The sequence below is a fragment of the Nerophis lumbriciformis genome, linkage group LG04, assembly GCF_033978685.3.
Source record: "Nerophis lumbriciformis linkage group LG04, RoL_Nlum_v2.1, whole genome shotgun sequence".
Classification (NCBI taxonomy): domain Eukaryota; kingdom Metazoa; phylum Chordata; class Actinopteri; order Syngnathiformes; family Syngnathidae; genus Nerophis; species Nerophis lumbriciformis.
The window spans coordinates 67,900,001-67,916,227 of NC_084551.2; the positions used below are offsets into that span (position 1 = coordinate 67,900,001).

Sequence of the window (16,227 nt, forward strand, 5' to 3'; positions counted from 1 at the left end):
ACACATGAGCCAATCACCACGCCCCTAGGCCAGCCTGTACCCACCCACTCTGTGCCCTATATAAACCATGGTATGTGAATGCTCCCATTAAAATCTCCTGATGATTGAGGGTACCCCCCTCATGAAACAGGCCTGTAGAGATGAAATAGTCTTGTGATTTTTTTCCCCACACATACATATATATATATATATATATATATATATATATATATATATATGTATATATATATATATATATATATATATATATATATATATATATATATATATATATATATATATATATATATATATATATATATACATACATATATATATATCAGTGACGTGCGGTGAGGTTGATGGCTGGTGAGGCACTGACTTCATCACAGTCACATTTACAAACATATGAACCCTAAAGAGTATCTTATTCACCATTTGATTGGCAGCAGTTAACGGGTTATGTTTAAAAGCTCATACCAGCATTCTTCCCTGCTTGGCACTCAGCATCAAGGCTTGGAATTGGGGGTTAAATCACCAAAAATTATTCCCGGGCGCGGCGCCGCTGCTGCCCACTGCTCCCCTCACCTCCCAGGGGGTGATCAAGGGGATGGGTCAAATGCAGAGGACAAATTTCATTACACCTAGTGTGTGTGTGACAATCATTGGTACTTTAACTTAACTTTAACTTTACACATACAAACTGTAGCACACAAAAAAGCACATTTAATAAAAAAAACGTTATTATGGTCTTATCTTTACTTATAAATGAAGTCCATGCGCCGCAACTAAAGCCCTCACTTAAACTTTCCACGTGCAAGATTGAATCTACTTAAAAAAGTGTAACCGAGGGTTTATAAATGTGGCCTATACTGTATGAAACTACAAAATAACAAACACGGAGGCTCCAGTTTACACGAGGACCACTTTATTTACCTTCTTTCAAAAACCTCCGCTCCACTCCGTGTCATCACTTTCGCTCTTAGCGCCTTCAAAATAAGAGCTCAAGGCATATACTGTATAACAGCGCATAACAGGAACTTAACATCACAAAGAGGAAAGCCCATGAAAATAGGTTACAAAAGTTATTTAATAAGAAGCCAAAAAGTGCAAAAACAATAATGTTCGTGTTGGAGGAGTTGTGAATTAGGTACACCTGCAGTCTGCAGGTGTACCTAATGTTGTGGCCCTGCATTCATTCACAACTCCTCCAACACCAACATTATTGTTTTTGCACTTTTTGGCTTCTTATGAAATAACTTTTTTAAATAGATTCAATCTTGCACTGGAAAGTTTAAGTGTGGGCTTTAGTTGATATAACAATTCTACGGCGGGGGTGCAGGAGGCGGGATTACTGGAGCCTCAGCCAGTGCGTCTTTTGCAGCCGTTTTATGATCGCTCAGCACAAGAAATACGTTACACACATACAGTTGTTGACAAAATACACTGTACATTATATACCTCAGCTAACTAAACTATGGAAATGTATAATATAATTCATATAGCAATACGGTCTCACTGCACAGCAGGCCAGCAGTTAGCCGAGTCCGGAATCCATGTTGAGGCACTGAGTGACGTGCCTCGACTGGCTGCTGTTCACCGCACCGTCTCTTCTCAGTATTTGAACGGCAAATGTGAAAATTCAACGATTTTGAATACAAATAATCTAAAACTGGTGAAGTTAAATGGAAAATAACTTTTTAGTATAATCACTGGATACATATAACAATTTAATTTTTTTTTTTTCTTTTTACATTTTTTTTCTTTCCATGATGGCAGGTTAATATATATATATATATATATATATATATATATATATATATATATATATATATATATATATATATATATATATATATATATATATATATATGTCTTAATAAGGTTATCCAAAAAATAGTGCTCGATACCGTAGTAGAGCGCAATATATGTATGTGTGGGAAAAAAAATCACAAGACTACTTCATCTCTACAGGCCTGTTTCATGAGGGGTTCCCTCAATCATCAGGAGATTTTAATGGGAGCATTCACATACCATGGTTTATATAGGGCACAGAGTGGGTGGGTACAGGCTGGCGTAGGGGCGTGGTGATTGGCTCATGTGTTACCTAGGAGGTGTTTCCGTCTGTGGCGGCATGCTGTTACAATTTCGCTGCGCTTGTTGAGGGATGACAGGTCTGGACGGTAAATAATAAACAGTTTCTCTTTCAAGCATAGGTTGCATCTTTTATTACCACTATTGTAAGGTGTGCTGGATGCAAGAATTTGCCATGTTATTGAATATTCAACATTATTGTCTTTGAGGTCCCAAATGTGTTTGCTGAGTTCTGTGGTATTTCGCAGGTTTTTGTTCCTGAAAGAAGCCTTGTGGTTGTTCCATTTGGTTTTGAATTCTCCCTCGGTTAATCCTACATATGTGTCGGATGTGTTAATGTCCTTGCGTGTTACCTTAGATTGGTAGACAACTGATGTTTGTAAGCACCCCCCGTTGAGGGGGCAATCAGGTTTCTTTCGACAGTTACATGCTTTGTTGGTTTTGGAGTCGCTCTGACTGGGGGTCGACGGCTCATTTGCAATTGTTTTGTTGTGGTTTGAGATGATTTGTCGTATATTGTTCATGCAGCTGTAGCTCAATTTAATGTTGTTCTTGTTGAATACTTTTCTTAGGGTGTTGTCTTTGGGAAAGTGTTTGTCAATCAGATTGAGGAATTTGTGTCCAATGTTAGTTGAGACGTTTTTGCTGTATGGGGGGTTGTACCAGATGATGTCGTTTCATTTTCTGTTCTTTTTTGGCTGGTTTCCTGGCGTGGGTTCATAGGTGAGGGTGAAATTGTATTCGCTTTCATCAAGGGCTTTTTGGTACGGGGGGGTTGCTTGGTCAAATTCAGCTTTGCTAGATGACAGCATCGATAGCCTTTTATTGATTCCGGTAGGTATTCTTTTCGTGGTGGTGGGTGGGTGGTTGCTGTCATGGTGCACGTATTGGAGTGTTGTGTTGGGTTTCGTGAATGGTTGGTAGCTGTTATTTCTCAGGTTGAAAGTGATATATATATATATATATATATATATATATATATATATATATATATGATTAAATATATATATATATATGATTAAACTATATATATATATATATAGTTATTTTACAGCCTTATTTCAAAATGGAATGAGTTCATTTTTGTCTTTGAAATACTACATAATGACAATGTGAACACCTTTTTAAAAACATTTTTATTTGCCATTATATCAAAACTAATAAACTAAAAACATCACTTGTGCATAAGTATTCACAGCCTTTGTTCAATACTTTTTTTTGGTACATGTCCGTGTACCAAAAAAGTCATACATTTTACTTTTTGAAACCGATATCGATCATTTCCGATATTACATTTTAATGCATTTATCGGCCGATAATATCGGCAGTCCGATATTATCGAACATCTCTACATATGAACATTTAAGCTCACAGACCTGCTCTAACAGCCTCTCAGCACATAAGGACAATGGCCTATAATAGAATGTCAAGCCATGCCAATTATGACTGCTGGAAGATGAGTCTTCTTTGCAGCTGCAGCGTTCCATTATTAAACATTTATTTACTTCTGCCCTGACTTTGACCTCCTTAGCAGAACAAGGTGATGATGCCTTCTCACCCTGCATTGTACGCTCGCTGACGGAGTTAAGTGGGCGTGGATCCTTTTAAAAACAGCAGTTCATGTAAAGTGAGTCAATGAGAAGTAATTTGGTACTCAATTTGTCAAATGCACAAGTCACGCACAAGTGCCATTGTGTCATTTGCAGGTGTTGCTCAGTGAACTTCTTAAAGAAGTTGTTAAAGCGGAACAATATTTTCCACTGACATTGAAACGTTTCTTTTTCAAACGTTTGTTTATTGAATTTTTGACATGCACATTCCATTTGAAACTTTTTAGGTGGAATTCTTTCCCATTCTTGCTTGATGTACAGCTTAAGTTGTTCAACAGTCCGGGGGTCTCCGTTGTGCTATTTTAGGCTTCACATTTTCAATGGGAGACAGGTCTGGACTACAGGCAAGCCAGTCTAGTACCCACAGACTTTTAATATGAAGCTACGCTGTTGTAACACGTGGCTTGGCATTGTCTTGCTGAAATAAGCAGGGGCGTCCATGGTAACGTTGCTTGGATGGCAACATATGTTGCTCCAAAACCTGTATGTACCTTTCAGCATTAATGGCGCCTTCACAGATGTGTAAGTTACCCATGTCTTGGGCACTAATACACCCCCATACCATCACACATGCTGCCTTTTACACTTTGCGCCTATAACAATCCGGATGGTTCTTTTCCTCTTTAGTCCGGAGGACACGACCTCCACAGTTTCCAAAAACAATTTTTTGGAAACAAAGATGAAAACCAACATTGGATGCCCATGACCTTCCATCCCTCAGGCGGTACTACATCAAAAACCGACATCGGTGTGCAAAGGATATCACCACATGGGCTCAGGAACACTTCAAAACCCACTGTCAGTAACTACAGTTGGTCACTACATCTGTAAGCGCAGGTTAAAACTCTACTATGCAAAGCGAAAGCCATTTATCAACAACACCCAGAAACGCCGTCGGCTTCGCTGGGCCTGAGCTCATCTAAGATGGACTGATGCAAAGTGGAATTCCTTAATATTTATTTATGCAAGTTTTAGGTATCAATTATCTAAACACAGTTCGTTTGCATATTTTCAGGATGTAGATATCTATATATATATATATATATATATATATATATATATATATATATATATATATATATATATATATATATATATGAAATACTTGACTTGGTGAATTCTAGCTGTCAATATACTCCTCCCCTCTTAACCACGCCCCCGACCACGCCCCGCCCCGCCCCCGACCACGCCCCCCACCCCCCACCTCCCGAAATCAGAGGTCTCAAGGTTGGCAAGTATGGCCTGTTCACCCGTGGGATGTTCCAAATAAGTGTTTGATGAGCATTCCTCAACTTTATCAGTATTTATTGCCACCTTTCCCAACTTCTTTGTCACGTGTTGCTGCCATCAAACTCCAAAAAGAGCTAATATTTGCAAAGAATAACAAAGTTTACCAGTTCGAACGTTAAATATCTTGTCTTTGCAGTCTATTCAATTGAATATAGGTTGAAAAGGGTTGGCAAATCATTGTATTCTGTTTTTAACTTGTATTATCTATTTATTTCTGTTCATTATTATAATTATAAAAGTACTTATTTCTAAGTATTTAGTTTTATTGTGTACCTTTCCCCCCCCACATATAAAATCCTTATCTTTGTCGAATGTGGGACCTCACCAGTGACCGGAGCATCTGGTCGGCTGTGTTCTCTGCGCCAAGATGGAACAAACACCTTGATGGCTGTGTGTCCTCTCCTCAGGAAGAAGTTGACAGCTAGTTGGATGCCTCGGCATGAGAACACGTCCCTGTTGCCATGACTGTTCACAAACAAAAAAAGAGGAAGAGACAAGACGAGGAGGAGTTCTGAAAGTCAGGTTGTCAACACCTCATGGAATGTTGATATTTGCATGTAGTGGCCTCGCGGACGTTGTACGTGCAAGCTGACACCGGTTCTTACCTCATGGCTACGTTGCTACCATCAATAACAACGGGCCTCAACTCAGAGTCTCCACCTGCCTTGCCAGGCGACATTCTGGGCGGTTCGAACCCCTGGTCAGGAGCCAACGAACCATCTTCCTGGTCTGCGCTCCTCTCCTCACCGCCATTACTCGGTACGCCGCGGTGCCGAACCAGCTCCTCCAGCACCGAGTTGGTGTCCGTGCAGTCGTCCAGCTTGGAGAGCGCCGCCCTAAGATCCACGGAGGAGTAACCCAACTTGCGGAAAAAGTCCACTCTGAACTGGAGATCCTCGCTCTCTGTTGTGGCCGAGCTCAGGCTGGGGGAGGTCGGATCCATTAGAGCGCTTGGGCTTCCTTCCGGAGTGCCGAAGACCGATTACATCAGTCATAGAAGGGCTGAAAAAGAAAACAATACATTAATACATTAATATCTCAGGAAACAGAGTGGACCGACACCAGCAGATGACATGGCACCCCAAACCATCACCCAACCATGCACATTTTGCATTTCCTTTGGAAATCGAGGTCCCAGAGTCTGGAGGAAGACAGGAGAGGCACAGGATCCACATTGCCTGAAGTCTAGTGTAAAGTTTCCACCATCAGTGATGGTTTGGGGTGCCATGTCATCTGCTGGTGTCGGTCCACTCTGTTTCCTGAGATCCAGGGTCAACGCAGCCGTCTACCAGCAAGTTTTAGAGCACTTCATGCTTCCTGCTGCTGACCTGCTCTATGGAGATGGAGATTTCAAGTTCCAACAGGACTTGGCGCCTGCACACAGCGCAAAATCTACCCGTGCCTGGTTTACGGACCATGGTATTTCTGTTCTAAATTGGCCCGCCAACTCCCCTGACCTTAGCCCCATAGAAAATCTGTGTGGTATTGTGAAAAGGAAGATGCAGAATGCCAGACCCAAAAACGCAGAAGAGTTGAAAGCCACTATCAGAGCAACCTGGGCTCTCATAACACCTGAGCAGTGCCAGAAACTCATCGACTCCATGCCACGCCGCATTAACGCAGTAATTGAGGCAAAAGGAGCTCCAACCAAGTATTGAGTATTGTACATGCTCATATTTTTCATTTTCATACTTTTCAGTTGGCCAACATTTCTAAAATCCCTTTTTTGTATTAGCCTTAAGTAATATTCTAATTTTGTGACACACGGAATTTTGGATTTTCATTTGTTGCCACTTCAAATCATCAAAATTAAATGAAATAAACATTTGAATGCATCAGTCTGTGTGCAATGAATAAATATAATGTACAAGTTACACCTTTTGAATGCAATTACTGAAATAAATCAAGTTTTTCAAAATATTCTAATTTACTGGCTTTTACCTGTATATATATATATATATATATATATATATATATATATATATATATATATATATATAATATGAAATACTTGACTTAGTGAATTTGTCATGACTTGGTCCGGGGTGTTTGCTTTTCCAGGATGCAACGGAAAGTTGGCACGGGCGAGACGGGAATTAAGGTACATGGCGGGTTTTAATATATCAATTTAATATATATAAAAAAAGGGATAAATGAAAGCGCGCACAGTGGCGGATAATAAACTATGAAACCAAAAGACTATAGCAAAAAGTACAAATGAAAAGCACGCACAGAGGCGGAGAATAAACTATGAAAAAACAAAAAGATTATAAACATGGAACAAAAACTTACTTGGCTTGGACAAAAAAGGAGCAGCGTGAACGATGGACATGAAAAGGAGTTAGAGGCATGAACAGAGCATAAATGTGTTGTGAGGTCGTCAGGCTGAACAACAGAAAATGAATGAACTTAAATACTATGGACATGATTAGTGAAAGCAGGTGCGTGACTCAAAACGTGAAACAGGTGCGTGACGTGACAGGTGAAAACTAATGGTTGCTATGGTGACCAGACAAGGGAGTGAAAAGACAGAAACTAAACAAAACATTACTTAAAACAAAACATGATAATACAGACATGACAGAATTATAGCTGTAAATATACTCCTCCCCTCTTAACCACGCCCCTAACCACGCCCCCGCCCCCAACCACGCCCCCCCCCCCCCCCCTCCCGAAATCGGAGGTCTCAAGGTTGGCAAGTATGTTTTATGCATATTTTAAATAAAAATATATCAATCAATCAATCGATCAACTAATTATTTCTTCATTATTGGCTTTGCATACATTAACAATCAATTAAGTTTGGACACACCTTCTCATTCAATGCGTTTTCTTGTTTTTCATGACTATTTACATTGTGGATTGTCACATCGAAACTATGAATGAACACATGTGGGGTTATGTACTTAACAAAAAAAAAGGTGAAATAACTGAAAACGTGTTTTACATTCTAGCTTCTTCAAAATAGCCACCCTTTGCTCTGATTACTTTTTCGCACACTCTTGGCATTCTCTCCATGAGCTTCAAGCACACCTGTGAAGTGAAAACCATTTCAGGTGACTACCTCTTGAAGCTCATCTAGAGAACAGGTACTTTTCAAACAGAGTATACTACCTTTTTTTTTTATTCATTAGTACCGCCATACTATACTAGTACAACCCTTCTACAGACAAACTCTCAATTTGTTTCCTTGTGAACAGCATGTTTTTAAAGGGAATGGTGAAGGAATGAGGGCAAAAAATGAATCAGGACTCTGTAAACCAGGGGTGCTCATTACGTCGATCGCGAGCTACCGGTCGATCTCGGAGGGTGTGTCAGTCGATCACCAGCCAGGCATTAAAAAAATAGTCCTAAAAATGAGCGATCATAAATCTTCACTATGACGTCACTTTCGTCACTTGATTGACATTCACGGCACCCGAGGGTCTTCTGAGATGACGCTGGCTGCTGCCAGCTCATTAAAATTACCGTCTGAAAGGCGAAAAACACTTTATTTCAACAGACTCTGGCGCCGTACCTGTCGTCAAAACTCCAAAGACCGACTGCACAGTTGCACAGTTGCGCTAACAAAATAAGAGTCTCAGAAAGCTGGCGTGCACAAGCTAGCAAGCTACGGAGTTTGCCGACAATGTATTTCTTGTCAAGTGTATACAAAGGAGTACGAAAGCTGGACAAATAAGATGCCAAAAACCAACCACTTTCATGTGGTATTGGACAGAAAGGAGGACTTTTTTTTCTCCTCCAAATGCGGACGTTATCATCACCACTGTCTGATTCCTATCAATGCAAGTCATCAGAATCAGGTAATACACCAACTTATATTCTTGTCTTCATGAAAGAAAGGAATCTATATGTGTTAAACATGCTTGTATTATCTTTAAACACCTTTAACTTGTTAACAATATTAACTATATGTGTTAAACATGCTTGTATTATCTTTAAACACCTTTAGCTTATTAACAATATTAACTATATGTGTTAAACATGCTTGTATTATCTTTAAACACCTTTAGCTTATTAACAATATTAACTATATGTGTTAAACATGTTTGTATTATCTTTAAACACCTTTAGCTTATTAACAATATTAACTATATGTGTTAAACATGCTTGTATTATCTTTAAACACCTTTAACTTGTTAACAGTATTAACTATATGTGTTAAACATGCTTGTATTATCTTTAAACACCTTTAACTTATTAACAATATTAACTTTATGTGTTAAACATGTTTGTATTATCTTTAAACACCTTTAGCTTATTAACAATATTAACTATATGTGTTAAACATGCTTGTATTATCTTTAAACACCTTTAACTTGTTAACAATATTAACTATATGTGTTAAACATGCTTGTATTATCTTTAAACACCTTTAACTTGTTAACAGTATTAACTATATGTGTTAAACATGCTTGTATTATCTTTAAACACCTTTAACTTATTAACAATATTAACTTTATGTGTTAAACATGCTTGTATTATCTTTAAACACCTTTAACTTGTTAACAGTATTAACTATATGTGTTAAACATGCTTGTATTATCTTTAAACACCTTTAACTTGTTAACAATATTAACTTTATGTGTTAAACATGTTTGTATTATCTTTAAACACCTTTAGCTTATTAACAATATTAACTATATGTGTTAAACATGCTTGTATTATCTTTAAACACCTTTAACTTGTTAACAATATTAACTATATGTGTTAAACATGCTTGTATTATCTTTAAACACCTTTAGCTTATTAACAATATTAACTATATGTGTTAAACATGTTTGTATTATCTTTAAACACCTTTAGCTTATTAACAATATTAACTATATGTGTTAAACATGCTTGTATTATCTTTAAACACCTTTAACTTGTTAACAGTATTAACTATATGTGTTAAACATGCTTGTATTATCTTTAAACACCTTTAACTTATTAACAATATTAACTTTATGTGTTAAACATGTTTGTATTATCTTTAAACACCTTTAGCTTATTAACAATATTAACTATATGTGTTAAACATGCTTGTATTATCTTTAAACACCTTTAACTTGTTAACAGTATTAACTATATGTGTTAAACATGCTTGTATTATCTTTAAACACCTTTAGCTTATTAACAATATTAACTATATGTGTTAAACATGTTTGTATTATCTTTAAACACCTTTAGCTTATTAACAATATTAACTATATGTGTTAAACATGCTTGTATTATCTTTAAACACCTTTAACTTGTTAACAATATTAACTATATGTATTAAACATGCTTGTATTATCTTTAAACACCTTTAACTTGTTAACAATATTAACTATATGTGTTAAACATGCTTGTATTATCTTTAAACACCTTTAACTTGTTAACAATATTAACTATATGTGTTAAACATGCTTGCATTATCTTTAAACACCTTTAGCTTATTAACAATATTAACTATATGTGTTAAACATGTTTGTATTATCTTTAAACACCTTTAGCTTATTAACAATATTAACTATATGTGTTAAACATGCTTGTATTATCTTTAAACACCTTTAACTTGTTAACAGTATTAACTATGTGTTAAACATGCTTGTATTATCTTTAAACACCTTTAACTTGTTAACAATATTAACTATATGTGTTAAACATGCTTGTATTATCTTTAAACACCTTTAGCTTATTAACAATATTAACTATATGTGTTAAACATGCTTGTATTATCTTTAAACACCTTTAGCTTATTAACAATATTAACTATATGTGTTAAACATGCTTGTATTATCTTTAAACACCTTTAACTTGTTAACAGTATTAACTATATGTGTTAAACATGCTTGTATTATCTTTAAACACCTTTAGCTTATTAACAATATTAACTATATGTGTTAAACATGTTTGTATGATCTTTAAACACCTTTAGCTTATTAACAATATTAACTATATGTGTTAAACATGCTTGTATTATCTTTAAACACCTTTAACTTGTTAACAGTATTAACTATATGTGTTAAACATGCTTGTATTATCTTTAAACACCTTTAACTTATTAACAATATTAACTTTATGTGTTAAACATGTTTGTATTATCTTTAAACACCTTTAAGTTGTTAACAATATTAACTATATGTATTAAACATTCTTGTATTATCATTAAACACCTTTAATTTATTAAAAATATTAACTATGTGTTAAACATGCTTGTATTATCTTTAAACACCTTTAACTTGTTAACAATATTAACTATATGTATTAAACATACTTGTGTTATCATTAAACACCTTTAACTTGTTAACAATATTAACTATATGTGTTAAACATGCTTGCATTATCATTAAACACCTTTAACTTGTTAACAAAAACATATATTTCATAAATAAGTAAATATAAATGATATATATGAATGAGGTAGATCCCCACGACTTGATCAATTGAAAAGTAGCTCGCCTGCATAAAAAGTGTGAGCACCCCTGCTGTAAACAATGCAGATAAATAAGACAATAATTCCAATGGAGGTATTCACTGAACAATTGTTGCTTCCTGAGCGTGAGGCAGACAACCACTTAAACCACAACCACAACCGTAACAAGATATCTCAATGAGAATGTCAATCAAAAGTCTGCCCCAGTGTGTGCTTATGGCATGTTTGGCAACCATGTGGCAACACACACTACTCATGTTACCAAAGTGCACAACGGGTGCAAACTAGTTCATCGGGTGCTCTTTGCATGCTTTGTTTGCTTTACGTGAAAACATTCAAGTCACAAGTAAAATAACAACAGGAGGAACAACTTTATGCACACTAAGCCTGCAAACTATGTGATAAGAGCTTTAAAATGCACATAAAAGTTACAGCCGGGGGGCCTTTTCATTCAATGAAAATGGAAGAAATGCAAACCTACCGTCTTGATTTTGCTACTTCTTCTTGTTCCTGGTGCGTCTGGCAGTAAAGTTGCAGTGAGCAGCACCTAATTCTTCCTCCTCCTCTCACTCCTCTCCCTGGGCAAAATTTGCATATTGTGAGTGTGTGAAAAAAATGTATGTGAAAAAACAGACAAGGTGTTCCTCTTGGGTGATACTTGGAACCACACAGGAAACATTTTAAAGCAATTTTGGACTCATTTGAATATTAGCCGACTGATGCACATCCAAGGTGTATTTTGGACGTACTCTACCCATGGATGTCTTATATGCTCCCATTAGACACCTCATTAGGTACACCTGCACACTTGAATGCCATTCTATTTAAAGGGGAACATTATCACCAGACCTATGCAGTGTTTCCCACAGGACAGGCATCTATTTGTGGTGGTGTGGTCGGGGGGCGGGGGTGATGACCAAGAAGAACGCAGAGTTGTAATATAAGAACAACACTTTATGTACATATTTAGCTCATTAAAATTACCGACAGGAAGGCGAGAAACACTTTATTTCAACAGACTCTGGCGCCGTACCTGTCGTCAAAACTCCAAAGACCCGACTGCACAGTTGCGCTAACAAAATAAGAGTCTCAGAAAGCTGGCGTGCACAAGCTAGCAAGCTACGGAGTTTGCCGACAATGTATTTCTTGTAAAGTGTATACAAAGGAGTACAGAAGCTGGACAAATAAGATGCCAAAAACCAACCACTTTCATGTGGTATTGGACAGAAAGGAGGACTTTTTTTCCTCCTCCATTCGAAAATGCGGACGTTATCAGCACCACTGTCTGATTCCTATCAATGCAAGTCATCACAATCAGGTAATACACCAACTTATGAACTTCATGAAAGAAAGGAATCTATATGTGTTAAACATGCTTGTATTATTTTTAAACACCTTTAACTTGTTAACAATATTAACTATATGTGTTGAACATGCTTGTATTATCTTTAAACACCTTTAACTTGTTAACAATATTAACTATATGTGTTAAACATGCTTGTATTGTCATTAAACACCTTTAACTTGTTAACAATATTAACTATATGTATTAAACATGCTTGTATTATCATTAAACACCTTTAATTTATTAACAATATGTGTTAAACATGCTTGCATTATCATTAAACACCTTTAACTTGTTAACAATATTAACTATATGTATTAAACATGCTTGTATTATCATTAAACACCTTTAATTTATTAACAATATGTGTTAAACATGCTTGTATTATCTTTAAACACCTTTAACTTGTTAACAATATTAACTATATGTATTAAACATACTTGTATTATCATTAAACACCTTTAATTTATTAACAATATTAACTATATGTGTTAAACATGCTTGCATTATCATTAAGCACCTTTAACTTGTTAACAAAAACATATACTTCATAAATAAGTAAATATAAATGATATATATGAATGAGGTAGATCCCCACGACTTGATCAATTGAAAAGTAGCTCGCCTGCAGAAAAAGTGTGAGCACCCCTGAGTTACACCCATCTGAACAGGTCAGCCACCTGTTTAAAGCCCGATCACAGTTGAAATCTTGAAATGAAGAGCCTTTAATGGCCAAAACATTAACCTGGACAACATTTTAACAGCTGGTTGGCTCAGATTTTATTCTTTTCATTGCATTCACATGCTGCAGTGGACAGTGGACAATTTAGCTTCATTATTAATGCAGTATCTGAAGCACCGTCTCCACGTGTGTTTATTGACAACAGGGTTATAACCTGGACACGTTAGCTCGTCGGTATGGTAACACGTGACGTGACAACAGCGGCGGTGTTAATGAAGCAGCGTCAGGCTGCTCACCGTGAGTGAAACGCTCGGTGAAATCGCGGATTAACGTTAAATATATGACGAGCCGCGAGCGATGCAGCTATAACTTATCTACCTACAACCTATATTACCCTCGTATTTTGATCCGGTCGGTCCGTTCTTTTACTCCGCCGTCTTCTTCTTCTTCTTCTTCTTCTTCTTCTGGCCCACCAGGTGAATTAAGTGCTATTGGCGGAGTTACAATGCATAGTAGGCTACCGCCACCTACTGTACCGGAGTTGTAACTACAAGGTACATTCACAGACAGAGTCCCATTGCTTTTATGAGCGGTCGAGCGAGCGAGTCAAAAGCCGAAAAATCCATTTGTGGCGGACGTAATTCTTTCGCCACAAATAAATGAATGTGTGGGAAACACTGCTATGTAAGCGTCAATATATACCTTGATGTTGCAGAAAAAAGACCATATATTTTTTTAACCGATTTCCGAACTCTAAATGGGTGAATTTTGGCGAATTAAACGCCTTTCTATTGTTCGCTCTCGGAGCGATGACGTCACATCGGGAAGCAATCCGCCATTTTCTCAAACACCGAGTCAAATCAGCTCGGTTATTTTCCGTTTTTTTCGACTGTTTTCCGTACCTTGGAGACATCATGCCTCGTCGGTGTGTTGTCGGAGGGTGTAACAACACCAACAGGGACGGATTCAAGTTGCACCAGTGGCCCAAAGATGCCAAAGTGGCAAGAAATTGGACGTTTGTTCCGCACACTTTACCCACGAAAGCCATGCTACGACAGAGATGGCAAGAATTTTGTGGTAGCGGGGGTGAATATTGTAGCGTCCCAGAAGAGTTAGTGCTGCTAGGGGTTCTGGGTATTTGTTCTGTTGTATTTATGTTGTGATACGGTGCGGATGTTCTCCCGAAATGTGTTTGGGCCGGCACGCTGTTTGTATGGAGGAAAAGCTGACGTGACGACAGGTTGTAGAGGACGTTGAAGGCAGTGCCTTTAAGGCACGCCCCCAATAATGTTGACCGGGAGAAATTCGGGAGAATGGTTGCCCCGGGAGATTTTCGGGAGGGGCACTGAAATTCGGGAGTCTCCCGGGAATATCGGGAGGGTTGGCAAGTATGAGTATTAGCGGTGAATGCGTTGTTACAGCGGCACAGCCGCTGTATATAATCGGCGGGCCAGCTCTAATGTTAATTTGATATCGCCTCAAGTGCCAAATGAAATTACACGGCGGGCCAAATTTGGCCCGCGGGCCAGAGTTTATGGGGCAACATTTTTTAAATAATTTTTTTAATTTAAAACATTTTTTTAGACATGTATCTCCTGCGCACGAGAAACTTTTTATAAAGTTATAAAAAAATAAAGAATAATTTTATTATTTTTTTTATTTTTATTTTTTTTTAGACAAAAAAAAATAAATATTTTTTTAGACATGTATCTCGTGCGCACGAGATAGTTTCTCGTGCGCACGAGATACATGTCTAAAAAAAAAAATATTATAAAGTTATAAAAAAAATAAAGAATAATTGTATTTTTATTTTTAATTTTTTTAGACAGAAATATTTTTTTTTTAGACAAAAAAAAAATGATAAAGTTATAAAAAAATAAAGAATAATTTTATTTATTTATTTTTAGACAAAAAAAAAAGAAGTTTTTTTTAGACATGTATCTCGTGCGCACGAGAAACTTTTTATAAAGTTATAAAAAAAATAAGGAATTATTTTATAATAATTATTTATTTTTTTTAGACAAAAAAAAATAATTTTTTTTAGACATGTACCTCGTGTGCACGAGAAACTTTTTTATAAAGTTATAAAAAAAATAAAGAATAATTTTATTTTTTTATTTTTTTTAGACAAACATTTTTTTTTTTTTAGACATGTATCTTGTGCGCATGAGAAACTTTTTATAAAGTTATAAAAAAAATAAAGAATAATTTTATTTTTTCATTTTTTTTAGACAAACATTTTTTTTTTTTAGACATGTATCTCGTGCGCACGAGAAACTGTCTCGTGCGCATGAGAAACTTTTTATAAAGTTATAAAAAAAATAAAGAATAATTTTATTTTTTTATTTTTTTTAGACAAACATTTTTTTTTTTTTAGACATGTATCTCGTGCGCATGAGAAACTTTTTATAAAGTTATAAAAAAAATAAAGAATAATTTTATTTTTTTTATTTTTATTTTTTTTTTAGACAAAAAAAAAAAAGTATTTAAATGTATCTCGTGCGCACAAGAAACTTTCTCGTGTGCACGAGATACATGTCTAAAAAAAGAAAAAAAAAATATATATATAATTTTTTTTTCATTTTTTTGATAACTTTATAAAAAGTTTCTCGTGCGCACGAGACACATGTCTAAAAAAATAAAAATAAAATAATAATAATTATGAAAAAAAAAAGAAATTCCCCCATGACCCTTCAGGGGCTCCGTACCAATTTGTAGGTTTATGCTGTAAAAATCTGCTGAACAGTTTATTAGTTTATTAAGGATCCCCATTAGTCTATACCGCACTGCAAATGATATGATTGATTGAATTACAAAAGAAAGATGG

At 36.1% G+C, this 16,227-nt stretch overlaps 2 protein-coding genes across 2 annotated transcripts in view; one reads left to right on the top strand and one right to left on the bottom strand.

Annotated features, from left to right (window-relative positions):
- Positions 1-11,896, bottom strand: part of zc3h12aa (zinc finger CCCH-type containing 12Aa) — a 20,714-nt gene extending 8,818 nt beyond the window's left edge. Inside the window, exons 1-3 of the mRNA XM_072913106.1 lie at positions 11,855-11,896; positions 5,579-5,975; positions 5,299-5,438 (exon numbers count right to left, since the gene is read on the bottom strand). Coding sequence (XP_072769207.1) covers positions 5,299-5,438; positions 5,579-5,916 — 478 coding nt within the window. The 5' untranslated portion in view covers positions 5,917-5,975; positions 11,855-11,896. The remainder of the gene's footprint in view (positions 1-5,298; positions 5,439-5,578; positions 5,976-11,854) is intronic.
- The window catches only part of LOC140678735 (uncharacterized), a 468,885-nt gene that overhangs the window by 109,180 nt on the left and 343,478 nt on the right, over positions 1-16,227 (top strand). The window lies entirely within an intron of this gene.